This window comes from Giraffa tippelskirchi, chromosome 13 (assembly GCF_054371585.1).
Source record: "Giraffa tippelskirchi isolate mGirTip1 chromosome 13, T2T-mGirTip1v1.2.pri, whole genome shotgun sequence".
In the NCBI taxonomy this organism is placed as follows: Eukaryota; Metazoa; Chordata; class Mammalia; order Artiodactyla; family Giraffidae; genus Giraffa; species Giraffa tippelskirchi.
Genome location: NC_137287.1, coordinates 3,582,396 through 3,609,307, shown reverse-complemented (window position 1 = coordinate 3,609,307; position 26,912 = coordinate 3,582,396). Strand labels below are relative to the sequence as shown.

At 44.8% G+C, this 26,912-nt stretch overlaps 1 protein-coding gene across 7 annotated transcripts in view; it reads left to right on the top strand.

Moving 5' to 3' along the window:
• RNF216 (ring finger protein 216) overlaps positions 1 to 26,912 on the top strand; it is a 114,119-nt gene that overhangs the window by 26,123 nt on the left and 61,084 nt on the right. For 6 of the 7 annotated variants that reach the window (XM_081552780.1, XM_081552777.1, XM_081552781.1 and 3 more), the window contains exons 8-13: positions 4,343 to 4,457; positions 8,162 to 8,301; positions 12,036 to 12,086; positions 13,174 to 13,311; positions 14,533 to 14,681; positions 15,176 to 15,254. In XM_081552780.1, coding sequence (XP_081408906.1) covers positions 4,343 to 4,457; positions 8,162 to 8,301; positions 12,036 to 12,086; positions 13,174 to 13,311; positions 14,533 to 14,681; positions 15,176 to 15,254 — 672 coding nt within the window. Of the gene's footprint in view, positions 1 to 4,342; positions 4,458 to 8,161; positions 8,323 to 12,035; positions 12,087 to 13,143; positions 13,312 to 14,532; positions 14,682 to 15,175; positions 15,255 to 26,912 lie in introns of all 7 variants that reach the window. The other variant, XM_081552778.1, reaches the window with a different exon arrangement.

The following is a 26,912-nucleotide window of genomic DNA, read 5'->3' as shown; positions in this document are numbered from 1 at the left end:
AGTTTAAAATACTCTGAAGGCATCACAGAGATTATGCCTTCTATTTCTGATATATAATGCCTTCTCGTTCCCCCTGCTGAAGAGGGACTGTCTGTACTGTCATTCAAAAATGAATGAGCTTCCCCCCTCCAAATTAATGACCTTGAGAAAGAAGGGGCTCTTTCATCTTTAGGGCCGTGTGTGGCAGCTTTATTGATCCTGTGGTGCCTTATACATTTTCTGAGCTGCCAGGAAGCCTAGATGAAAAGTAAAAGGGTAGCAGCAGGAGACAGCTCCCGTGGTCTCGAGGTGGGTTGCTCCTCATTAGAAATGTCCCTGCCTCCATCCTGAGGTCAGTAAAAGTGACTTCGCTAGCAGATGCTTCTCCACATTGAAGGTCTGATCATCCCCCAGCTTGTCATTATTTGGGTGGAAATTGTAGAGTTTTATGGCTCAGTTCTTGTTCATAGCTTCCATATCCTTTTCCTCATTTGTCTGGCCCTTTATATTTTTTGTGGTGTCTGTCTGTTTGGGTGGTTAATCTAAGATTTTACAGGATTTTGAAAAGAGATGGGTTGGGCTACTTGAATGAACATCAGGTATTTAAGGGGAAATAATGTTTGACAAAAGCTAAAATCTGATGTGCCCTTTTAGAATGTCTTCCTGTTGGACACACGTGGTGCACAATACTTCTGCCTTGTAGGAAGTCATACTCACATGGGCAGGGAGGTAGAAAACGCACCCTGAGGTGCTTCCTGGTTACAGCAGTAGCATGTCTTCTCTGCAGCACGTCGCAAACATGGGGACAGCTTAGGGAAGGCATGCTGACGAAGGCAGAGGCAGTTCTCCGTGGGTTGCTGTTTTTCTCCCTGTCTACTGTAAACATCAGACACATACAGAAGCAGAAATGGTATTGTAACAAGCCCCTGCATACTGTCACTCCCCTTCAGCAGTTGCCAGCTCCTGCCCAGTCTTGTATTTCCACCCCTACCCGCCTACCCCTACCTGAAGTAAATTCCAGGCTTCATTTCATTTTTTTCATCCATAAGATTTCAGTATTAATTTTTAAAAGATAAAGGCAAAGACAAAATATTTTAAAATCTAATCAAAATACCATTATCATACCTTAGAAATTAACATCATCAGATATCGAGTCAGCATTCAGATTTCTCTGAATATGTCATAAATCTTTAAACAGCTTGTTTGGTCACAGAATTCCAAGTAAAATACGTTTATTGTGTGTCGCTGGTGAGTTCTTGAATCTCTTAATCTGCAAGCTCTCCTTTGTTTTTCCTTACTGCTTATTTGTTCAGAAAAAACTGGGTTGTTTTATCTTACAGGCTTCCACAGTCTGAGTTTTTCTGACTGCACCCCTGCATTGTAATTAAACAGTACGTCTGTTTCCTATAAATTGGTTACATCCAGAATTTTGATCAAACTTCAATTTGATTTCTCGCTTGTATTTTCATTCTAGTTCTGCCTTTCGTCGGTCTTAAACGTGCAGAACGTCACTCCTGCTGCTTTCTCCACACCTGCCTTGCCTTTTGACAAAGATAAATTTTCTTTACTTTGTTGAGTTCAGAAAAAAGTTCATTCAGGTATTTGTGTACCATCTTACAGAAAAACATGAACCAGCTCTTTGGCCAGCCTGGAGATCCTGACAACTTTCTGTGTCTTGCTTTACACACTCATACTTAACCGATGGTTCAAGTAGATTGAAAATTTCCCCTCCTAGTTTTTCTCAGTAATTCTGCCACAGATGTGACTACCTCTTTCTTTCAGGCAGTTTGCTGAGTGCCTGCCATAGGTCACACATTGGGAATGTCACCGTGGAGATAACAGGTTTCTTCCCTCATGAAACTGAATGCTGGTGGACAGGGCATCTTCTTTAACCCATCCTTTAACTTCTGTTGTGTGAGGTGATCATTCTCAGGGTCTTACCCAGGCTTCTTGATTTCTCTCTCCGTGTACTTGAGTGGTCACCTTTATCTCCATACAGGTAACGTGTCCCTGTCTCTGGACTTGACCTTTCCACCAGGCTCCACAGAGGAGTCTCTGTCTGCTTCTCAGCTTCTGCATCATCAGATGCCAGTTGTCGTGTTTTTAGGTCATCCCTTAAAGGAAGTTTGGCTGCTGTCACGGATACCCTGAAAATTGAAACCAGCCTGAATCCTTGATTGTTAAAACTAATACTTTGGGTATTTGATTTGTGAGTTACCTCATTTATAAAATGCAAGTCATAATAACTTGTTTTGTTCCCTTTCCTGGGTTTTAGAGAAGAGGGTGGGGTATTTACCTGTAGATAAAATTTGGTATAAATTAGTAGTCTTGCAGCTGGGTACAAACATTGGTGCCTAAGAATTTGTGAGGAATACCTTGTATAGTGGGAATTCCAGAAAGAAGGAAAGCAAGGGAAGAGGCACTATAGCTGTGGGGGACACTGATCAGGGATCTAGAGAGGTAGCAAGATGAAACGTGGCGGAGTCTCACTGAATCTGACTGAGGACACAGTGACGCCAAAGGGAGGAGCTGTAGTTCCAAGACTGGCCTGAGTTCTGTCCTCGCTTTAATTGAGGTTTGCCTTCTCTGTAGCCTTGCTTCCCTCTGCTGTGAAGTAAATAATAACCTCCCTTAGAGGATTGCAGTGAGAATTCAATGGGATAAGTTAAGGACTTAAAAGGGCTGCATGCAGTGCTTAGCTTATAGGAGGTGTGTACAGCAAATGTCAATTCCCTTCTGGTTCCCACACTGAGGAGCTTTGAAAAGGAAGGGAGATAGGAGATAGGTTAAGATTCAGGGGTGATCCTCTCTCTTAAAATACTTGTTTTGTTACCATTTTATCACAGGGATGCACAGCTGTTTAAGGTAAACAGCTTCAGAATGTGATTTGTTAGCAACATTCCTATAACACATGCACATCCCTGTAACCTTTTATTTACCAAATGAGTGTTAGATCCAGACTGTGCATGTTGCGAAAGGTACACTATGAGCTGTTGTAACAGTCCCTGTCCTAGAGGCTCAGACTCTAGGGGAGGAAATAACGTGAAACAGATCACAAGTATATAATTACAACTGTGATAACTATTCTGAAAGAGTGTATAACTGGAGGCCCCAGTTACATAAGTGGAGGGTGGTCTGAGAGGCTCCAGGAGGGCCTCTGGTGACATTTAATCACACCCCTAAGTGTTACATAAGCAGGAGGTCAGTAGAGAGGGAGGGCAGGGCGTGGAAGACAGGGATGTCGTTTCCTGGGATGAGGATTCCCATAGAAGAGCTAATTTGGAGGAAAAGATAGTGAATTCTGTCCAGGAAGCGCAGAACTGCCAGCATGCTGGGTGGGCCTCAGATACCAGAGTAAAAACAATTCATTGAGTGGCTGAGTGGACCAAAAGTGGGGGAAATAATGGACTGGAGAAGGGATTTTGAGATGCGTCAGCGTATAGAAAGTGACCTCACCAACCTGGATGAGGTGCACTGAAGAGACTGTCAGGTGAGAAGAGGGCCAGGGCTGCCTTGAGGACTCCCAGCTGGAAACACTAGGCAGAGGAGCAGGCAGCGAGGAAGAGGAGGTCAGGAGAGCGGGGCAGGCCACGTCGGTATCACCGCTGAGAGATCCAGGGAGGCGAGGGCCGAAGCGGAAGCACTGGACTTGGCCCTGTGTTAGGGAGGTGAGCCAGTGGAAAGGCGGGGTAGAGGCCAAGGTAGAGGGGGCTGGCGCTCCTGGGAGGCGAGGTGATGGTATGTGCAGACGGCTCTTTTGATAAGCTTGGCTACAAACGAGGGAAGAAAGCGGAGCTGGTAGTTGGAAGAGGAAGGAGGTCTGCGAGGAAAGGTTTTCTTTTAAGATAGCAGAGACTTGATCACCTTTAAATGCCTGTCGGAAAGATATAAAAAGAGGGAGAAGCTGAAGCCGTGGAAGAGAAGGGAGTATCTCTGGCACAAGCGTTTTGCACTCCAGTGTTGAGTACAAAGTGGGGAAGTGAGTGAAAGCAGTGAGAACGTGGGGGAAATGGAGGAGGGATTGCTGACCAGAGAAACGCCGTGCAGCATGGTGCCTGTGAAACGTGACTTGTAGCCGTTTGTTACATGGTTTAACCTGTGCTTATTCATGGACACCTTTGGTAGTTTGTTCCTCATGCATCTCTTTATTATCAGTCAGCATCTTGGTTTTGCCATTATAGCAGTTGTTGAAAGAGAAAATGAAGTAACGAAATGCTATTGCTTATTTTGCCACTACCTTTTCTGGTAAGCCACATAGGGAAGGTGGCTGAAACTGAGTCACAATGAGGTTTGGGATTGCCTGTGTTTCACGTATTCTTGTGTCCCGTTTACAGCAGTAACCTTTCCCTTTCTCAATTTTTAGGCCTTTTCTGACGCCATTAAAAAATGGCAGGAGCTATCGCCAGAAACCAGTGGAAAAAGAAAAAAGAGAAAAGAAATGAATCAGTATTCTTACATAGATTTCAAATTTGAACAAGGTAATGCTCAAATGTGACTGTTGCGATGGTGTTTACAGAGTGGTCCCCTCCCACACAACCCACAGGGGCCTCGTGGTGCGGCTGCCTAAAGTGCCCTGCCACGGCGGTCTGAGGAGCGTCACCGGCGTGACTGCTTTGATGGCACGGCGGTGTGTTTAGGAAGTGGCTGCATTTGTCATCGTCTTTCTGCTTAGGATACGCCATGAAAGGAAAGTTGTGTGTAGTGTTAGAGATTTGTGTGTAGGGACATTTTTAAGCTTGAGGGGAAAATGGGTCTTGAAGGTCTGACAAGAATTAACCTTATGACTGCTTGGTAAGAAGTGGACCAGTGCTGATTGCTCACTGCAGAGGGGTCATGGTCACCTGAGAGGGTGGGCTCTGCACAGCAAAAGCCACACAGCTCTGAAGGTGCCACTTAAACTTTAAGTTCTGTCATTCATATTGATGAAATAACTGCTGAAAGCTCTTTCGAAGAGGTTACTTCCGATCTAATTCCCCTCCTCGCTGCCACCCTCCCAAAGGTAAGCTTGCTGAATTTTGCAAAAGATTTGATCGTAGTTGCTTGTGTCCAAGAAAAGAGTCCACTTCAACTTCTCCTGTGGATTATTTCATAAATGTTTCCCTTTTCTCCTATGTGTCTTTCTGTTACACTTGTAATTAATTTCATAACTCCAAGTGTGTCTAAATGGAAAATCCATGAGATAGCTACAGAGTTGGAAAGTATTTGAATTTCTGAACTCTTTAGGATCTAAAAGAAAATGTCCTAAGTTCTGACTTGAGGTCACCAAGCTGCTCTGGGAAGCAGGGCTCTCCTGACATGATGTTCTCACAGATCTGTGGCAGAATGAAAGTGAGCACAGTGTATAGGCAGTTTTTCATTCTGCTGAGTTTATCCATGTTTAGACTAGGCGTGCCTAACTAGGCATACTGACACGTAGTCGTTCAGGGTTTGTTTCCGATGTTCAGTGGTAGAGAAAAGGAAGTATCATGTCCCAAGGTGGTCTACTCCCTTCTTGGTCAGCTGTGTCTTGTAGAAAATTCTTCCTTTATATCAAACCAGGAATGTACCTCCTGAGGTTTCCTGCCATGGTTGTAGTTCTTGCCTCTGAAAGAATTTAAAATCTGTTGCCTCTTCATCTTCCCAGTTGCCCTTCTTTCTGTCTTTCTCTAGCTTGTCTTTATCTCTTTGAGAGGTTGGGTGTACAAGGCTGGACAGAGTACTCCAAATGAGGTCTGCTGTTTCGAGGCAACAGCTGGGATTTAGGTTCTATAATTTCAACCATACAGCCTGAGAACACCTTAACTTCTTAAAATCAAACTATGTCCTGCCATTGACTCACATTAAACCTTCATCTTCTTACCCACCTTGCTTTTTAAGTCACAGACCTCTCAGTTTTGATGCATTTGATATTTTTCACTGTGAACATCACCTCATTAGTTGCAGCCCATTCTTTCCGGTATACCTCTGAAGTTTTTGTTTTTTTGATCACACCGCACATTATGTGAGATCCTAGTTCCTGGAGCAGGGATCAAACCTGTGCCTTTGGTGGCAGTAGAAGTGCAGAGTCTTAAGCACTGGACCACCAAGGCAGTCCCAAGATTCTGATTCTTAACTTGATCTTACCAAGATCATCTTTAAGGACACTGAAAGTTTAGAAATAGAAAATACACTTGATTTACATTTTTATCTGTGACTTATACATAGTCTTTTTTTGAAATGGGTTTATAAGTACATAAGCTTCAACTCCTTCATTTGTTCCGGGAATCCCATTCTTTACCTTTTCGGCTGTTTTCCATGCAAGCAGTACTGTTTGAGCTGTATATCAGCTGGCAAAGGGAGAGACCAGATTCTCCCTCCAGTGTCCTGTTTCATTGTTTTATGAGCTGACCACCACATAGCCTCTCATGAGGAGTACTTGCATGTAAACGGAACATCAGTAAAAATACAGCATGTCCCCTCTAGCAAGGCTGACAGAAAAAAGAAGATGCAAATTGGAGTTACTCTTCATAGGGGCTTTCATTGTAGACCCTACAAACATCCAAGGAGGAATACTGTGGACATCTTTACAGTAATTTTGACAGCCTAGGTGAAGTGGACCGTTTCCTCAAAAAAAAAAACTACCAATAAACTTACCTATATAAAATAGATAATTTGGATGACCCCATAGCTGTTAAGGAAATTGAATTCATAATTTAAAATCTTCAAAAAGATCTCCAGCCCCACTTGGTTTCACTGGAAAATTCTTCCAAAACTACTCCTAAGCAGATGACATGATTGTAGATATAAACAGCTCCAAGGAAGTTCAGTAAGGTTGCAGGGTATAAGATCAGCCTACAAAAACCAGTGTATTCATCTGTCTGTATGCTAACATACAGTTAACATTCAGTGAGCATATGAACATCAAGATTTTAAGTACAATACCATTTAAAGTCATTTTGAAAAAACTTAATACTTAGGTGTGAATCTAACAAAGCATATATGGGACTTATGATGAGAACTGCAAAACACTTTTTTCTTCAGAAAAAAAAGAAGATATAAATGAAGACATGTACTATGTTCATGGGTTGAAAGACTCAATGAAGATATAAATCCTCTCCAAATTGATACCCATGCCTAGTATGATTTCTGTCAAAATCCCAGCAAGATTTTTTTTTGCAGATACAAGCAAGGTATCCTAAAACTATCCTGAAGTTTATATGGAGAGGCAGGGTACTAGAATAGCTAAAATAATCTTTTGAAAGAAGAGTAAAGTGGGTGAAATCAGTCTGCTGGATTTCAAGACTTACTCCATAACTGCAGTGATTAAGACCAGGTGGTCTTGGCAGAAATATAGTCAGATAGATGGAACAGAATAGAGAACCAAACACTGGTTTTCTAAATAGTCAATGAAAAAATGTTTTAGTTTTTTAAAAGTAGAGTGAACAAGAGAAAAGCAGAAAAATAAAAAAAACGTATCAGGGTATAGAGATTACCAAAAAACAGGCTTTTGTGAGTAAATAGGAAATCTGGGTGGGATGGATAGTGTTCTAGAAAAATGTACATTACTAAATCAGCCAAAGAAATACAAAGCCCAAGTAAGACCAGCTGCAAAATCTGACATTTGTCGTTTTCTTAGCTTGTGTTCTAAGTGTTACTTATTGTAAATCTGGGTACTGCATTTTCAAAACAAAAAAATTTTAAAACATACATAAAACACATGTGCACCTACCAGGGTGGCTTAGATTAAAAACTTAGATTAAAAACTGACGACATTGCTGGCAGAGGGAGAGTGTAAATTGGAACAAGCACTGCAGAACACCAGCACTGTTTCCTAAAGCTGACCCAGCGGTTCTGCTCCTCTTAATGTGCGCCGCTGAACTGCAGACATATGATTACCCCGCACCGTAAACCCCTCGTCCTCAGTAGTAAAGGCATAATGAATTGCGGTGTATACACACAGTGCCGTACGGACAGAATAGGGGAGCTCTTCCAGTTGGATCATAATGAGGGATGGGTATGGAGAGGAAGAATGTCAGAAAGTGCATGGAATGTTGGGAATGGTTAGGAGCCCAGTTTTCCCAAAAAGAACGTTATGGGAAAGTCATGTAACTTAACATCCTGGTAGGAATAGGCGGGGGACCAGGCCACATAAGACTGGGATGGCTGCCTGGATTCCTAGCAAAACAGTTGTCTGCATGATTCTGCTTTGACCCGTATCTTCTAGGTGACAAAAAAATAGAGAAGAGGATGTTCTTTCTGGAAAATAAGCGGCGACACTGTAGGTCCTATGACCGGCGTGCCCTCCTTCCAGCTGTGCAGCAGGAGCAGGAGTTCTACGAGCAGAAAATCAAAGAGATGGCAGAGGTAGGAAGATGTGTTTGGAATGTGTTTCTAGGATTCTGATTTGCTGGTAGGGCTTAGTGTAAAGCTGTCTTTGAAGATTTGCCTTTTCTTTTAAGTGATTAATTTGAATAAGCCATAAAGTTTTTAAAAGGAAAACAAAGCTAGGTTTTGTAATAATACTGACTAAAATTCACAGTTTCACAAATCAGATTTTCGTTATTTTAATTGGCACTTAGTAAACACATCTGTTTTACCTTCTTCACCCTCTAGTGGGAGAGGAAAAAACAGATGCCATTTAGCTCTTTAATTCTTCCAAAAGTGACAGTCAAAGTCAGTCAGTCGTGTCTGACTCTGCGACCCCATGGACTACAGTCCATTGAATTCTCCAGGCCAGAAATGTACTATCAAATGTGCGAGTCAGCTAGAAGATACAAATTTGGTTATTTAATACAGGCAGACCTCAGAGATATTGTGGGTTCAGTTGCAGACCAGTACAGTAAAATGAATATTGTAGTAAAGCTCATCATAAAAGTTTTTTGGCTTCCCAGTGCATAGAAAAGTTATCTTTACACTACAGTGTAGTCTAGTAAGTGTGCAATAGCGTTATGTCTAAAAAAACAATGTCCAAGCCTTAATTAAATACTTTATTGCTGAACAGTGCTAACCGTCATCTGTGTTTTCAGCAAGTCATAATCTTTTCACTGGTGGGGAGGGCGTGGTCTTGCCCCAGATTTGGTGGCTTCTCACTGATGAGAGTGGTGCTTGCTGAAGGTTGAGGTAGCTGTCCAAATTTCTTAAGATGTGGCAAAAATGAAGTTTGCTGAATTGATCGATATTCTTCGTCTCATGAATGATTTCTCTGTAACATGCTATGCTGTTTGATCGCATTTTACCCACAGTAAAACTTTCAGAATTGGAGTCAGTCTCCCTTCAAACGCTGCCGCTGCCTTATCAACTAAGTTTGTGCGATTTTCTGAATCCTTTGTTGTCATTTCATCCATTTTCATAGTATCTTCACCAGTCATTTCCATCTCAAGAAACTGCTTCTTTCTTTTTTTTTTTGGCTCATCTGTAAAAAGCAGCTCCTTACACTTTAAGGTTTTATTAATGAGATTGCAGCTATTCGATTCTAATTCTAGGTCTCTTGCTGTTTATACCACATCTGCAATTAATTCCTTCTTTAAAGTCAACCATGAGTGTTGGGATCAGCTTCTTCCAAATTCCTGTTAATGTTGGTGTTTTCATGTCTTCCCATAGATTACAAATGTTTTTTTTATTGCATGTGGAATCGTGAATCCCTTCCAGAAGTTTTCAGTTGACTTTGCCCCAGATTCTTCATAGGAATCACTATGGCTTATAAACCTTACAAAATGCATTTCTTAATAAGTCTCGAAAGTTAAAAACTACTCCTTGATCCATGAGATGCAAAATAGATGTTGTGTTAGCAGGCATGAAAACATTAATCTCGTTCCTCTCCATCAGATCTCTTAGGTGACCAGGAGCATTTCAGTGAGCAATAATATTTTGAAAGGAATCGTTTTCTCAGTAGTAGTTCTCAGCGAGCTTAAATTATTCAGTAAACCATCTTGTAAACAGATGTGCTGTCATCCAGGCTTTGTTGTTCCATTTATAGAACACAAGTGGAATAGAGATAGCCTGATTCTTAAGGGCCCCAGGATTTTTGGAACGGTAAAAGGAGCACTGGCTTCAGCTTCACGTCATCAGGTGCGTTAATCCCTAACAAGAGAGGCAGCCTGTCCTTTGAAAGCAGGCATTGACTTCTCTCTATCAGTAAAGGTCCTTGATGGCATCTTCTTCCAATAGCAGGCTGTTTTGTCTACATTTGAAAATCTGTTGTTTAGTGTGGCCACCTTCATTCATGATGTCAGTTACGTCTTCTGCATAACTTATTGCAACTTCTACAACATCAGCACCCACTGCCTCATCTTGGACTTTTATGTTACGGAAATGGCGTCTTTCCTTAAACTTTATGAACCAGCCTCTGCTGACAGCAGACTTTTCTTCTACAGCTTCCTCATCATGTCTTTCATCCTTCATAGCTTGGAATTGAGTTTGGACCTTGCTCTGGATTGGACTTTGGTTTAAGAGAATATTGTGGCTGGTTTGCTCTTCTGGCCAGACCAGTGTATCTTCATGTCAACAGTAGTGCTGTTTCACTTTCTTATCACTCATGCTACTGCCATAGCACTTTACATTTCTTTCAAGAAGTTTTCCTTTGCATTTACAACTTGGCTAACTGTTCAGTGCAAGAGGCCTAGCTTCTGGCCTGTCTCGACTTTCAACATGCCTTCCTCACTGAGCTTAAATTTTCTCTAGGTTTTGATTTAAAGTGAGAGAGGGACCACTCTTCCTTTCATTTGAATGCTTGGAGACCACTGTAGGGTTGTTAATTAGCCTGTTTTCAGTATTGTTGTGTCTCAGGGACTAGGGAGAGGCGTGGGGATGGCCCATCAGTGGAGCAGTCGGAACACACACGACATTTATCGATTAAGTTCGCTGTCTTTTATGGCGCAGTTCGTGGCACCCAAAACAGTTGCAGTGGTAGCATCAAAGGTCACTGATCACCATAACAGATACAGTAATAATAATGAAAAAGTCTAAAATATTGTGAGAGTTGCTACAAAGGGACACTGACACATGAAGTAAACAAATGGCTGTTGGAGAAAAAGCACCAGTAGACTTGCTTTGATGCAAGTCACAAAACTTCAGTTTTTGTGGGGGTTTTTTTTCTTTTTTTTTTTTTGAAGAGCACTATCCGCAAAGTGCAATAAAGTGAAGTGTGCCTGTATGTATTTTCTAGACCAGAAACTCAAATTTGGCCCATGGACCCCTGAGTTCCCCAAGACTCTTTAGGATATCTGCGAGGTCAGATCTCTTATCATAACCATTTTATAGTTTTTTGTTTATCTTGCCTTCTTTTATGTAAAAGCATGTGTGTGTGTATATATATATTTTTTGAATATTTCTTTCTTACCTAAAAGGTACACACTGTTCTGCCCTTACCCTTTTCACTTAGCAGTGCATCCTGATGATGACTCCACAGCAATCCATGGAGATTTTTCTCCTTTAAAAACTGCCTAGTGTGCCATTGTCTGCAGTACCAGAATTGACTCAGTTGTTGCCCTCTTGCTGGACATTCAGGCTTCTTTCCAGACTTTTGCTGTTACAGATAGTGCCATGATAAATAACTGTATGCATATATCATTTCGTATTTATGCCCCAGGGTAACTTTGGGATAGATTTCCTATAAGTGCGATTGGTGAATTAGAGTATAAATACTTGCGTCACTGTTAACATCATGCCAAATTCCCCACCATGGTGGGTGTACTCTTCTGCATTCTCACCAGTAATGTAGAAGAGCGCCTGTTGCTTGCCAGCCGTACCAGCAAAGCATGTTGTCAAACTTGGTTTTTACCCGTTCAGTTTTTTGTTTACTTACATGCTATTCTACACTCTTCATAAGTGTTTTATGTCAGTCTTTTATTCCTTCTATATTTTGAGTCAGATTTAAGATGGTTTTCTCCATATGTTCTAGTACTTGTAAGGTTTCCTTTTTTACATGCAGCACTCTGATGCATTTTAAATTTATTATCAGTTAACTTTTTAAACTAGTAAACTATATAACTGAAGAGATGACTATTAATAGTTATTTCACGTTTATGAAAGTAAATGCTAAATGGTTTATGGCCTCTTGAGTAAATTTGCATCTGTGTGTCTGGTTTTTTGTTCCTCAGCATGAAGACTTTTTGCTTGCCCTGCAGATGAATGAAGAACAGTATCAAAAGGTAATTCAAATTTCATCTAATTAACTTATTCTGGGTATTTTCTTTTTTTTCTTTTTTATTCTGGCTATTTTCATTAGCTGTTTTTCTCATGTCACATTTCCTACGCATTTTGATGACAAATTGGTTCCCTTAACCTCTGCTGTTGACTTGCCGAGTTTGTGGTTCAGCTAAGTTAAAATCAGGTATTAAACCATTGCTTCCAAATTGGATTCAATTTGGAGGGAAGATAATATTGTTAGAGTGGTTCTCTTAAACGTTGCCTGGAATCTGTTAGACTCTTAGAGCAAAATTTAGAATCCACATGTCACTTGAGAGTTAGAAAGAAGAGAGATGTTTAACCTCAGGACCAGATGGATTTTGTGTGATATCAGCCATCCTCACATAGTGGCTGTTTCTAACATGGTAGAAATGAACTAATGACTGGATCAGTCACTGCCCTTAATAAAAAGAGGAAGTTTCCTGGTACTCACAGTGCTTGAAATGCTGCTTTATATGGCTTCAGTAGTCCCTTAAGATAAAACCTGGACTGAGACACAACCCCGTCGCACTCTTGTCTTATAACAAGATGCAAAACGCAACTTTTGAAACGTTTTAAGATAAGATCCGCCTTTTCAGCAGCCGAGGAGCTGGGCAGATGGCTCGGAGAAGGACGTCGGATGTCACTGTGTTCCCAGCTTTCCGATCTTCCTCCGAAGCCCCTCAATAAAATGGTTTGATCCCAAAAAAAAAAAAGAAAAGATAAGATCCTACATGCCACTTGTTCCTGACTGTTAGCATCTGATTACAGATGTTTTAATCCTGCCAGTACAATGAAATTCATGAATATGGTAACTATATACAAAGGATGATGCCAAAGAATACCCCCCAAAAAACATGAAAATCGTACTTCTTTGGGCTGTTAATATGTATTCATATTTGTGCTGGCATCTTAAGCTAGGTTTCTACAGCAGAAAACAGCTCATCGTTGTTTTATGGCTTCTAGGGATTGCTTTTCACCTCAGAATGTGTTTGGGGTGGGGGGACATGAAGCATGGCTGCCCCCTGTACTTGAGTATAGGGAATTTCATGTGTTTCTGACCACCTCCAGGATGGCCAGCTGATTGAGTGCCGCTGCTGCTATGGGGAGTTCCCATTCGAGGAGCTGACGCAGTGTGCTGATGCTCACTTATTCTGCAAAGAGTGTCTCATCAGATACGCCCAAGAGGCAGTCTTTGGATCTGGAAAGGTAAGAATGGTGCAGTGTGTCCATACAGTGTCTGTGGAGGGCACATTTATAGACCAGTGTAAATGCCTCGTGAAAGTGCCTTTTCTGGGGTGAGGTGGAGCTCTGCTAAGACATGCCGATGTGTGTGACTCCTCTACAGCCTCTGATCTGTGTCATTATGCTGGTCCTCAGCACAGTAGGTTTCTTTTCAGGGAGTGGTTTGATTCTTCATGCTCTCATGCCTGGCTCATAGGAGCACCAGCGTCTTCACTCACCTTCATGTTCACAAACAAAATGGAGGATAAACACCAAAAGAGAATCCTGCAGCCCTTATTGAATATATGAGGCTGTAAATTAGTATTTTTTTAACAAAAATTTTAAAAGATTTTATACGGTTGTATCAAAATGAATAATATTTTATGCCAGATTATATTTCTCTGTGCAAAGTCAATTTCTCTTTACACCAACATAACAATATAGAATTCAGAGTTTTGTTCTGTCTTAACGAACACTCGAAAACCACAATTGCTTTTCATAAGTGCCCCACCAATAATCAAGCCACTTGACATCAGTTATTCTAAAATCAGTTGTAGTTTAGTCAAGGGCTGAGTAGCAGTTACCAAGAGAGTGGTTGTGATTAGCAGAATATAGGCATACTTAAAGATATTGCAAGTTCAGTTCCAGGCCACTGCAGTAAAATATGTATCACAATAAAATGAGTCACGGAACTTTTTAATTTCCCAGTGCACAGAAGAGTCGTGTTTACACTGTACTATCCTCTCTGGAGTGTGCAGTAGCATTGTGTCAGTCCCTGCCCCTCCTCCCACTCACCTCTGCCAGGCGAGAGGTTTGGACCTCCAGCTTTTCCAGGAACTAGAGGGAGAGTCAGCTTGCTTATCTTGAGTACCTTCTTTTCAGACCTGAGCTGGAACTTCCTGTTTCAGTCTGCTAAGCCATTTACCCGTCCTCATCTATTTCCCATCTTCATGTATTCTGGTTTAGGCTGGTAGAGGTCCTCAGGTGGAATCAGAGATGGACTTTGTGTTTTTATTTCATGGTTTTCTTATTTTGAGAGTGCTTTCTCAAAGAAGAGGGGACCGTCACCATCTCAGAGTCTGTGTTCTGAACCACTGTTTATTTTCTTTCCATTGAAAGATGCATTTAACCACTGAAATTTTTTGCGTGTGCTTCTGAAAACTTGGGTTAATTTTTCCCCTCTTTCTCCTGGCGGTGTCGTTCTAGTCAGAGCTCAGCTGCATGGAGGGCAGCTGCACATGCTCGTTCCCAGCCAGTGAACTGGAGAAGGTGCTTCCGCAGACCGTCCTGTATAAATACTATGAGCGAAAAGCAGAGGAAGAGGTTGCGGCAGCCTACGCTGATGAGCTTGTCAGGTGAGTTCTCAGAGTCAGAGAATGTCATCTGTCAACTCGTTCCCCATTAGGAGGACTAAGACTGCCTGGGTCCTTTCATTTTGACAGTGAGATTCTATGGCAGAGCCCTGGCCGCAGGTTTTCTGGCATTTCTTACTTTGAAATAAGAAAATAATTTTATTAATGGAAGAATCTGCTGTTCACATTTTTACCTACATTCCATGGCACCTCTTAATCATCTGGCTTCTAGGTATAGTTCTTGTGCATTGAGTTAGAAGAGAGGTGATGTGTGTAGAGTTCTCAGAAAGGTATGTTTACTGAGTGGTTTGCACTGAGGCAGGACTCAGAATGGCCCCTGCATTTCCTGGTGAGAGCCAGCACGAAGGAGAGCCTCAGTCTGTGTTTTAATGAAAAGTAAGGAGTAAAGGGAGGTGTGGCTCTCCAGCTGAAAACCCCGTCTTAGAACGAAGACCTCAGTGTTCTGAACACCCTTCCTTCTGCTGTTCCGCTTCTAGGTGCCCCTCCTGCAGCTTTCCTGCTCTGTTGGACAGTGATGTGAAGAGGTTCAGTTGTCCCAATCCTCGCTGTCGAAAGGTAGGGGGGCAAATGCCTTTTCCAGACTCACATTTGAATTTGGTATTATGGACGGCCTTAGTGGCACAGTCCCTGCTGGTCCTCTGCATGCTGACCCCTGAGAAGGATTGGAGTGCTCTCCTTTGCATGAGAGCAGATGAATTTGGTACCTTGTGAGGTGGTTGACTTTGTTTCAGAGGTGGGGGCCACCTGTGGAATTGACTCGCATAGCTCTGGATCCCTGGTCTATGCCGTCTTCCCCAAGGGCAGATACTGTCGAACGTGAAGAACTGTGTGTGTTTTCCACTGTGCCAGTATTTCTCCTGCGCGCGCTCTCACCATCCTGTTGTGCTCAAACACTTCTTTCCACATGTGTGTGCACACACATCCTGCCACCTTCAAAGTCCACATGGTATTTCTTTGATTAACAGAACTGGGCACCATGTGGTGGCATCTCTGTTAAACCCAGTAGACGACTTCCTCAGCTCTTCTCATATGGACTGGTCGTGTAGGGTGAGACCAAAGCTGTCCAGTCACCTTGCTGCTGAAAGTCTTTCTTCTTTGACTCCTACTTCGTGAGCTGAGAGTGTTTTGAAATTTGTCAACCGTTTATATAAGCCACTTAAAAGTTTTTAAGGAATATAGTATTGGCATCCAGCTAGACAAGTATATTTTCAGCCATTTTCCTAAAATAGAATGAGCAGAGTTGAATGTTAAAATCTCCCCCACCCCCCGCCCTTTTGGAAAGTGAGGGAATGAAAGTGGATGTTGGAAATGGAAGCTAGACTGACAGACTGATTACTCACTTTGTTTTCAACATTAATATTTCTGTGTAAAATCTAGATATTTTCTTACAGTTGATGTATCCATTTAGTAATTTGTCCCCATCCCAGGCTGTAGTCTCTGGCATCTTGGAACTAAGAAAGCAGAGGAGCTGACTGTCCTGCGTGGTCCCAGTGTGTCCACCACTAGAGTGCCTGGGAAGGGGGGGCCTGAACTAAGAGCGAGCAAGGAGGCAGCAGCCACAGGAAGGAAAGGGTGGCAGTGAGAGTGAAGATGTGGAATGTTCCGGGTCCAGGGAGCAGTCCCCTCCTGGACACGTCTGGTACTGAGAGTGTGACGAGAAAGGCTCAGGCTCACGAGCTGGGAGGGACCAGGGCCTTGCATGCAGGCCTTCAGCACTGTCCTGAGGCAGGGGCTCGGGGCTGAAACAGCAGATGTTGGTCTGGCTGTTGAGTGATCTAGGTGAGAGCTGCACATCGCTGTCACCTGCCCACCTCGGGAGTCTCCATGAATTGCTAAGCTTGAGCTAGAAATTACATTTCCTGGTATGATGCCAAATTAAGACTCTGCCAGTGAAAATGCTTGTGTATGATTTGGGAAGCCAAAGACAGTTACAGGAAGGTGTCAGGGTACATGGGAGTCTGAAACAGTGCCCCGTGAGTATCTGAGATCATCCAACCTGGGATGTCAGCAAAAGCCTCCTTCAAGCTCTTAAGACCCTAGGCAGAAAAACTGAATATTCTGCTTCCTCTCTGTGGGAGGAACATATACCCCCTGCTGAACTTGGAGAGGGCTGTGTAGCTTCTGTGGGCCAATGCAGTGTGAGTGTGGATGAAAGGTCACTTGCAGGAAACATGGTAGAACATACGCTTAGAAGTGATGTCAGCAAGGTGATGGAATAGGTAGCCCCAAACTCTCCCCCCCCCCACCCCTCCTGAATCAGTGATTTAACAAAACATGGACCAGACCCTTGTGAGAAATCTCAAAACCAGTTACACGGCTCCTGTACTCCAGACAGTGCAGCCAGCTGGTAGGGAAATTAACAGAATTCACCCCCAGAGTCCTCCCCAGCACATGAGGCACACATGGAGGAAACACCCAGCTCCTCACGGCCCGTTGGGGAGGTGACACGCAGACTGGGACACACATCTTATGCTCAGACTTCTCAGAGAACTTCCCCAAGGGGCTGGCTTGTGTCTTTCCTGAGTCGAAGGATGGCCAAGAGGGAGCAGCGGGTTTCGGACCACCGAGGACAAAGGCAGCGGTCTGGACTATAGCAGATGTTCGCTCGCCTTTGCCACTTGCCGTGGCTTAGTGTGGAGAGGGCAGCAGAGAGCCCCAGGGCCCAGCTTCTGCTTGGAAAAGGGAAGAGCTGGAACGTGCATCCAGTGTTCCAGTGTTTTGGGTTACTGCCCAGGGGACTGGTTTCTGTCTCGCTTGATTCAGCCCTGACAGGGCCCTACAGACTCTAGATGCCTGGAGGCCTCTGGGAACAGAAGAGAGCTGAGAGGCTTGCTGCCGCTCCCAAGGCCTCGGAGTGTAGCAGGTGGAGGCCGTCACATCTCTGTGGCCTTGGCCTCCAGGGGAAACGAACAGGGGGACATACATATCCAGTGTCCAGCTTTGGGGAGTGGAGGGCTCTTCAAGGGGCTGGCTCCTCTCTTGCCCAACTCAGAGCGCTAATGAGACCCACCATACTCTATATGCCCAAGGGCTGCTTGCTCAGTCGCATCTGACTCTTGGTGACCCTGTGGGCCATAGCCTGCCAGTCTCCTCTGTCCATGGGATTCTCCAGGCAAGAATTCTGGAGAAGGTTACCATGTCCTCTTCCAGGGGATGGTCCCAACCCAGGGATTGAACCTGCATCTCCTGCATTGCACGTAGATTGTTTACCCACCACGCCGTCTGGGAAGCTCACATAAAGGCTGCTGCTGCTAAGTCACTTCAGTTGTGTCCGGCTCTGTGCAACCCCATAGGTGGCAGCCCACCAGGCTCCCCGTCCCTAGGATTCTCCAGGCAAGAACACATAAAGGCTACTGAGAACAAAAAAGAGCTGAGCGTCTGACAGCAGCTCCAGAGAACCTGCAGTCCTGCAGACAGACACCAGAGGGAGCAAGAGATCGCAAACGCCCGAAAATAGAACCCTCTCAATTGGAAAATAACACGCGTAAGTCTAGAGAAGGTGCATCCAGAGAAGTTGAGAGTCCTCCATAATCTATTGCCTGATTGATTGGTGAAGGTTTTTACCTGGAAAAGGCCAGTCTAGGACAACCCTGGCAGTCCAGTGATTAGGAATCTGCCTGCCAGTGCAGGAGACACGGGTTCCCTGAATTTCAGTCACACAAAATGCAGAAGTTCTAGAGATATGCCACACAGCAGTGCCCATGTAGTGAACGTACTGAACTGTACACTTAAAATGTGTAAATGAGGTCGTTGTCCAATCACTAAGTTGGGGCTACCTCTTTGCGACCCCAGGGACGGCAGCACGCCAGGCCTCCCTGTCCTTCACCATCTCCTGGAGTCTGCTCAAACTCACGCCCATTGAGTCGGTGATGCCATCCAACCATCTCGTCCTCTGTCGTCCCCTCCTCCTGCCCTCAGTCTTTCACTCTACCTTTAACGAGGTAGAGTCCATGTTACATTGTTTTTACCCCAATTTCAAAAGGAGAGAGAGCATATCTTTCACTGTATTTTCCTTCTGCCAAGATAGACAGGTAGGAATAAGTTTGTTTTGAGCTATTGAATTTTGAGTTTGTTCCAGCAGCAAACCTAGCACATTCTGACTGGTACAGATCATGAGAACCAGAACTAACAGTGGGAGTGGAGAAGAGGAAAGATAGTAGGGAGATAGGATTAGAAAGAGGTGGTTTGACTGTGGGGGTGGGGAGGAACCTGGATGACTCATTTTTCTGGTTTGAACCTCCGAGTGGATGGTGATACTATTCACACAGAATTGGAAATAGATTAGAAAAAGGTTCTAGGAGAGGCGATCAACTCTGTTTTGGACATATTGAGGTTTGAGAGTGGAAGTATATGACATACTGAACCTGCATCTCCTGTCCCAGGGCCTGGGACACATCAGGTGCTCAGTATTTATTTGGAACGTGATTGCGGTCAGGAGCACAGGGGAGATCGAGGCTGTAGGAAGGTTTTGAAGTCAGGAGTCAGAAACACTGAAAGGAGGGGGTCCTCGGGGAAAAAGGAATGGAGTGTGGGGAGTCGAGGAGGCTGGAGTGAGGCCCTGTAGGAGTTAGGTCACCGGAGGCAGTTTATGGGCGAGTTTGGGGAAAGTATGACCTTAAGAGTCTTGCTATCTAAGTTGAAAACGATCTTTCCAGTGGTTCACAACTTTTGATATCCCTCAGTAGTGCTTTACAGTGAAGAGACTGCATCGCACAGTCTGTCCGTTCCAGTGTGCTTCAGGACGTAATCCTCACCTGCGCACAGGAGCGTTCATGTTCTAGACTTGTGTTTGGCCCAGTGTGAAAAATGAAGGGAAAGCTCTCTCAAGGAACCGGAGGCAGTGACAGCCGGTTAACAGTTAATGCTCACCAAGAACTTGCCACCTGTCCTTTGAAAAGAAGGGAGAACTTTAAAGTAAAATGTTACTGTGTATGTCCGCATGCTCAGTCGTGTCCAACTCTCTGTGACCCCATGGAGTGTAGCGCACCAGGCTCCTCTGTCCATGGGATTTCCCAGGCAAGAATGCTGGAGTAGGTTGTCATTTTCCTCCTCTAGGAGCCATGGAGAGATTCGCCACAAGGTGGCACTAACACTCCATGAGGAAGGTTTTCTCTTGGGCATTTCAAAAGTGTGTGTGTCAGCGAAACAGTCTTGGAAGGAAAACTGACAGAATTCTTTTAGGTTTAGTACCAAAGCAGACCACTCTGCTCGTTCAGAATTTAACATCAGAGATGTCATTGTTGTTAGGGCAGATGCTGTTACCTTTTTCACTTGTACCTGTTCTCCTGATGACGTACTTTCTCTTCAGCTAGATGGCTGAAGCAACCATTCATCCTTGAGGATTCCTCCTCTTCAAGAAATCAGCCACAAGCCAGTTTGGCCCTTTTGAGACTGAGGGCGTCTGCTCCCCTATGGCAGTGTCACTGCCAGTCATCTGGACTCCAGTGAGACTTCCAGGAGCTTGTCACTCCGAGATGAGGTGTTTATATGAGTGCATTATCTGGGGGAGGGCTTGAATGCCTGGAATCATTCCCCTGAGAGCCCGAAGAACACGACACTGTATCTTTGATGAAATGGGGAGAGAGTCTTTGTTTCATTGATGTGACAGAATGCCTTTGTCAAGGCCCTCAGCGTCCTGTGTGTTCTCAGATAAGGAATCCACCAGGTTGTGTTTAACATGCTGCTTTTAGGAGTGGATTGGAGTGTCTGTGTTTGAGTTGGGACTGCAGGGTATTAAGAGAGTTGAAAGTGATGCTTCTGGACTATTTTTTAGAGTCACAAATTTCCCTGTTGGGCCTCTTTCTGCCTGTCTAGAATCATGACTTTGCTCCATAAACTCAGAGGTGTAAATAGAGCTTTCCGGAAAGGTAACCAGGGCCGCAAGGTAGAGGTTTAGGAATACTCATGAAGCTGGTGCTGTTAGGGAGATGGCTGGGTGGTGAGACTTTAATCAGAAAAACTGTGAAGACCCCCTTGCTTGATGTCTTTTAGTGGAGCCCGAGAATGTGAACGTGAACCTCTCATCTTTTCCCAGTGTCACTTACCCTTGTTTTTATGTAGCTTTCTCACTTGCCAGCTGCTTCTCTGCTCATCGTTGTTCATGCTTTCCAGGCCCCATCCTATCCTTGGTAGCATTCAGTGTTAACTGACTCGACAGCAGTAAAATATCACCAAAATTCGCATCTGCAATGAACCAGTTTGTTGCTAAAAAACAGGCATCTGCAGCCGCCTGCAGTAGCTCAGTGGCTGCGTGGAGAGAATGTAAATGAACCTGGACCAGCTGTCAGTGCCAGGGCAGCTCCAGCTGTGACAGTGGACGGTTGGCACTTACTAGCCACACTGTAATTTGAGGCCCAGCCAGTCAGCTGACTCCTGTGCTGAGCACAGGCCTTTACATTTATCTAGATGTGAATGAAGCCTGATCTTCTTGTTCCCACTCTTAGGGAGGACCTTTATTCAGGGAGTAATGTTGAGAAGAACCAAATGTCTGGATAACAAAAGGATTTTTAAATCACCAGATGAGGGCTCATCTACCGGCGTGGAAGTCCGCGCTGCACGGTGCAAGTCCACCAGAGCGAGCTGGGGTGGGAACTCCTCCTCGGCGTCCAGCTGCCCCCACCTCTCGCGAGGTGTCACTCCCTTCCGAGCCCGGGGGCTCCGGCCGCAGCGGTGTGCGGGTGTGACGGGAAGGATGCTTTGCGAGCCCCTAGGCTTCCGTAGGTCCCAGAGTCATCCAAGGACGAGTCCTTCAAGGGAAAGTGGTGGTGCTGAGAAGCCAAAGTGGGGCCTCCCCGCCACCACCACACACAGCCCAGAGTGGATCCCAAAGGCCATCCCTGTGAGCCATCCCCCGCTGAGCGCTGAGCAGAGCTGGCATTACAGCAGCGAGGTTTCAGGATTTAACTTTTTGTCTTAATATTTTTGTCAGCTTCCAGTTTTTAAAATTCCCCATAGTGAATAGCATAGTGAGTCTGTTCATCATAGGCATCTCAGATCCACACACTTCTTTACTTGACATCTTAGCACCTTAAACATTGTGTTTGAGAAGCTAGATCTTCCAGTTAGGGATGTGTGTTTGTGTGTTTCCAGGAAGAATAAAGGCAACAAAAAGCAAATATTGCTTATCTCTTCCTACTCTGCCTTCCCTAATAAAACTTAAATAAATACCATCTCTGCTGCTGTTTGCAATAGTTATTTTAAAAGGAGATAGATATGTACCCAAAATAGGGAAAGGTAAAAATATGCTTGCATTAAACTGAAATGCCAATATGAATGAAACATTTATTTTTGCTTCCCCTCAACTGTACAGAAATAGTTTTCATTCTGATACAGTCATACCTCATTTTATTACACTTCACAGATACTGCAGTTTTGTTTTGTTTTGTTTTGTTTTTTTACAAATGGAAGGCTTATGTCAGCCCTGTATTGAGCAAGTCTGTTGCTGTTTTTCCAACAGCATTTGCTCACTTTGTGTCTCTGCGGCATATCTTGGTAATTCTTGCCTTATTTCAGACTTTTATTATTATATTTGTGATGGTGGTCTGTGATCAGTGATCTTTGATATTACTATCACACGAGGATTATGACTCGCTTAGGTGATGGTTACATTCTTTGGCAATAAAGTATTTTTTAATTGAATCTGTATATAACTTTTTTAGATATAATGCCATTGTACACATAATAGTACATTGTGTAGTGTCAACATAACTTTTATATCCACTGAGAAATCACAACATTGACGTGACTCACTTTGCTGCGTATTTGCTTTTGCGGCGGTCTTGGACAGCGCCCGTGAAGTGTCCAAAGTTAGGGGACTGCTTAGCTGGCACCAGCAGCGCTGCCGTCTCTGCTTTCTCGGCGGGGGCTGGCGCGGCCCCTCAGATCTCTCCCCTCGACACTGAGAAGGCAGCTGCTGACTTCCCAGCAGGTGGTGAAGTGCATTTCAGAGCCAAGGTGGTCCAGACGCTGAGCTGTCATCGTAGACTTCAGGGCCTAAGGACGGGGCAGCAGCCTGGGCCTTGGGTTTTTGCTAACTTTCCTCACCCCCAGGAAATGGGCATCGCTCTGTCATGCCCTCGGAGAACATTCACCGCTTCTTAGTGAAGCCACTTTAAATGGTTAAGATGTTGCCACCTTCTAGGGGACAGATGACAGAGCTTCCTGTTCAGTTCAGGATGAAGAGCCTTTCCTTTCTCCTGTGTCCGCATTGCATGGGACGAGTACTTTTTTAGCTGGGCTGTATTGGTGAGTTCTCTGTTTTGAGAGTTCTTTTTGAATACAGCTGCACGAGAAGTGTTCTTCGACGCCCTGCTCCAGGGCCAGCCCTTTGCTGGGTGCCCTGGCGTTGTCCCCCAGGCAGCTGAGCTGAGCCTGGAGCAGTGGGTAACACGAGGGTCTCGCTCTTAAACCTCTCTTGCTTAATCGGAGCTCTTCCTCTTTTCGGCATCGTGACCTCCCTGAGCCACATTTCCTTTATCTGTAAAATGAGAACAGTTGCCACCTGTTTGATGGAGCTTTTGTAAATGGCTTGTCAGTTGTATCTCTATATAAGTCTATACCCTGGGCTGGGGGTGGGTGGGCCGCATTAAACGACACAATGTAACTGAGGTGCTTACCCCACTGGCCATCACTTGTCTCAGTCAGTAAAGCAGCCACTGCCCCTCAGGGAAGGTAGAGAAGGATGCCGAGAGTGTGTGCAGGTGCCATGCAGACTCGGGTGAGCAGAGGAACTCCTAGACAGGAGGCGCCTCCTCCCCCAGGTTTGTAGAATCTGCTACCACAGAAGCACAGAGTCCCCCTACCGGGGACAGTTGTAAAGTCCCATCAGAGGGCCAAAGGAGGACTCCTCACTTACCTCAGCACCACTGACTCCATGGACATGAGTTTGAGCAAACTCCAGGAGACAGTGGAGGACAGAGAAGCCTGGTGAGCTGCAGGCCGTGGGGTTGCGAAGAGTCAGACACAACATAGCGACTGAACAGTAAAACTTAATTTTTCAAATCCTGTACTCAGAAGTTTCATTTCTTACTAGCATGCCACAATGGAGAGGGGATAGATTTTGAAGCTGAATTTTCTGCTGACCCGTCTGTTCCATCAGAAATGACTGCTGTCACGTGAGCCTGCAGTGTTCGGGTTGAGAGGAGAGCCCCGTCTGCCCTGGGGAGAGCTGTGCCTGAGAGCGGGCCGCCCCGGGGTTTGCCCTCCGTGTCTCAGCCACTCCGCTGCTCTGTCCCCTCCTTTCAGGGTTCTTGTCAGTTTTTTGTTTATCCCTGTTCAGAAGGATTAGTATCCCAGGGAATGATATTCAAAGAGATGCGTGTGGGAAAGGCCTGGAGACAAAACAGATAGTAGGTTTTGCTGGAGAACTCAGAGTTAGTCACAAAGGGAAGATTTTGACAATCTGTGGTTCGCTCCATGACCCATTCATTGGTAATTGTCTTCATAGGAGGGCGCTGCCCTTTGTGCCCTGACCGTCACCCCCACGAGCAGTGCAGCCGGCAGGCCTGCAGATGGCGGCTGCTTGCCTTTCCTTTCACTGTCCTTTAGCAGAAGGACACAGCTCCTTGTCTGTCTATTGTTGTTTTGGTCTTTACTAAAATACACTGTGGTATTTAAAAAGATTCTGTGGATTAACAGGTCTGTTTACACACTTCATTAAATAGATACTCTGACCCTTTTTCGTGGATTTTCTGGCCACCATTGGCCATTGCTTATCAGACTCCTAACAGCCTACCTCTGTTCACACACCGCTAAGGCATCAGAAGCTCTAGAGTGCCTCTCTTTCTGGAAACTGCATTACTTGTTTAGTGCTTTCAGACATTTTGCTAAGATCACTTAATGCATTTTTCTGTGCCTGTGGCCTCAGCAAAGAAAAGATGCATTTCGAGTCAGAGTCTTAAGAAATCTCATGTTAAAAAAAAAAAAAAAAAGGCCGCCTGTTAAAAATCCTTCAAGAATTGATAATCTACAAAATGTCTTTTTATAGAGTCATTTGCCTCCTTTTTGTTTTTACACTAATTGTGTGTTAGTAGCCGTCAGCATCTTAATTTTAGTGATCCTCATCGTGATGTCCTTGAGGAGGGAGGGGGGTTGCATGTGTGTTGGAGTGCAAAGCAGTAGTGTCCCCTCTTTACATTCTCAGCACAGAGCACTGCAGGGCTTCCAGCCTTCCAGGTAGAAGAGAAATTGTTGCTATGGTAATAACACAAGCATGAAAACACCCTGTATCCTCCTGGGTATCTGTCAGGGAGAAGGAATGTAGGCAAGGGAAGAGGTAGCAGAGAGGAATGTTCAGGAAAAATCAGAATGGAGCCTCGGCTGCAGCCTCTGGGTGGAATTTCTTGTGTTTACTGTTGAATTCAAGGTCATTTTCTGATTGCTGTGTGGCCGCTGAGAATGTAAATGGTCTTTTACTCCTCGGTGTCCTCCCTGACTTTGAGACAAACATACTGAGAATGAGAAGGGCCTCTCTCGTCCCCAGAGGCCAAGTGGGATCGACCACCCAGACCCACGTCACCCACTGCCCTTCGTCTCCAGTGTAACAGCCTAAGGAGCCAGCTCTGCCATCTCTTTGGAAGCCGCATGGCAGCTGTGTGCTCTGCGTCTGTATTACATGCTAATGTCCCTTGAGAAGATGGACTGGGAGTCACCCTGGTAACTCAGAGCAGAGCTGGGAAACCAAGGGCAGTGCGCCGAGGTCAGCGGGAGGAGCACAGGCGAAGCTGGCGCCCTGCCCTGCTGAGAGTCAGAGCCCGTCCTGTCAGGGCTCCTTGAGGTGGAAGCGGACTGTACAGTCCATGGACTTCTCCAGGCCAGGACACTGGAGTGGGCAGCCTTTCCCTTCTCCAGGGGATCTTCCCAACCCAGGGATCGAACCCAGGTCCTCCCACATTGCAGGCGGATTCTTTACCAGCTGAGCCACCAGGGAAGCCCCAGAAGCATCAGAGTTGAGACCGCAGAAGTCCTGGTGCCTGCCAGTAGAGCTCCTTCTGGGTTTGAGGGGCCTCCTGCCCCTTGTCCCCTCAAAGTCACATAGCCAGCAGGTGTCGACATCAGGAATCAAATGTGGGGTTTTCTTATTATTTGTGTGGTTTTAGGTGTGGTTTTGGTATGATAGGTTGGTTTTTTAAGAGTCCTTGTCTCTTAGAGATACAAACTGAAATATTTACAAATGAAGTGATGTGTAGTCTGGGATTTGCTTTGAAATTGTACTAGCAGGGGGAGGGTGGCAGAGCAGACAGAGTTTAGGGAAGCCAGGATTGGCCATGAGCTAGTAATTTATAAACACCAGTGATGGATACATGGGATTCACTTACTATTTATGTTTGTAGTTCCATTTTTTCATAACAAGATAATTTGAAAAACAAATAGAAATCTAGATGGGTTTGACTTCTGTGTCTGTGCTCTGACCTACTTTGCTTTGCTGCTTTGAGGGCACCTCACTCTTGGAAACGGATGAGATCCTTCACTGAAGTGTTCTGTTTCATGGTGTAGTCACTTCCTTAAGAGATGAGGAAAATTCGTGACAGAACAGGACAATGTCAGCAGGAGTGAGGGCTGCGTGTGTGGGGTTTCTCTGTGGGTATAAGATTTCTTCTGTACACGTGGTGGAGACCTGGTGTTTTCCAGCCTCCCTGGGAAAACAGACTTGAGCTGCCCGTCAGGAATCCAGAATGGATCGCTGGACCGTCCCGTAACCAGTGAAACGGGTTCCAGGGTCCTGGGGCCCGGCACACAGCCCTGCCAGAGGCCCAGGCACAGCCTCAACAGATTCTCTTCCTCTGGGATGCCTTGCAACCTCCAGTCCAGCCTTGAGGCCGGGAGAGAGACCAGATGCCCTTTTGAGTGTCCTTCCAGTGCAGAGGTTCTGGTTTCTAGAATACTGAGGACTTTCAAACTGGCACAGACATTTGCTTTTCACAGAGAGTAGGCTAAGAGCATGTCTCAGATCAGACCCCTGTAGCCCCATAAAAGCACTTTGCAGTTTTATTTCCCATCAGAAGCGCGAATATAAAAAGCATTTTAAGTTTCAAAAGCTCCCTACGTCAGTTAAGCTGATACACATTTTAGCCCAAAGAAAGTGAAACAGATCAGGGGTTTCTTCCTCTTGTCTTTGACAACAGCTTGTCCTTTTGCCTTCCTTTCCCCTCTTCTGTCACATTTTGCTGCTAAAAACCTCTGTTGCTCCTTGTCTTGTTACCACAGCCCTCTGGC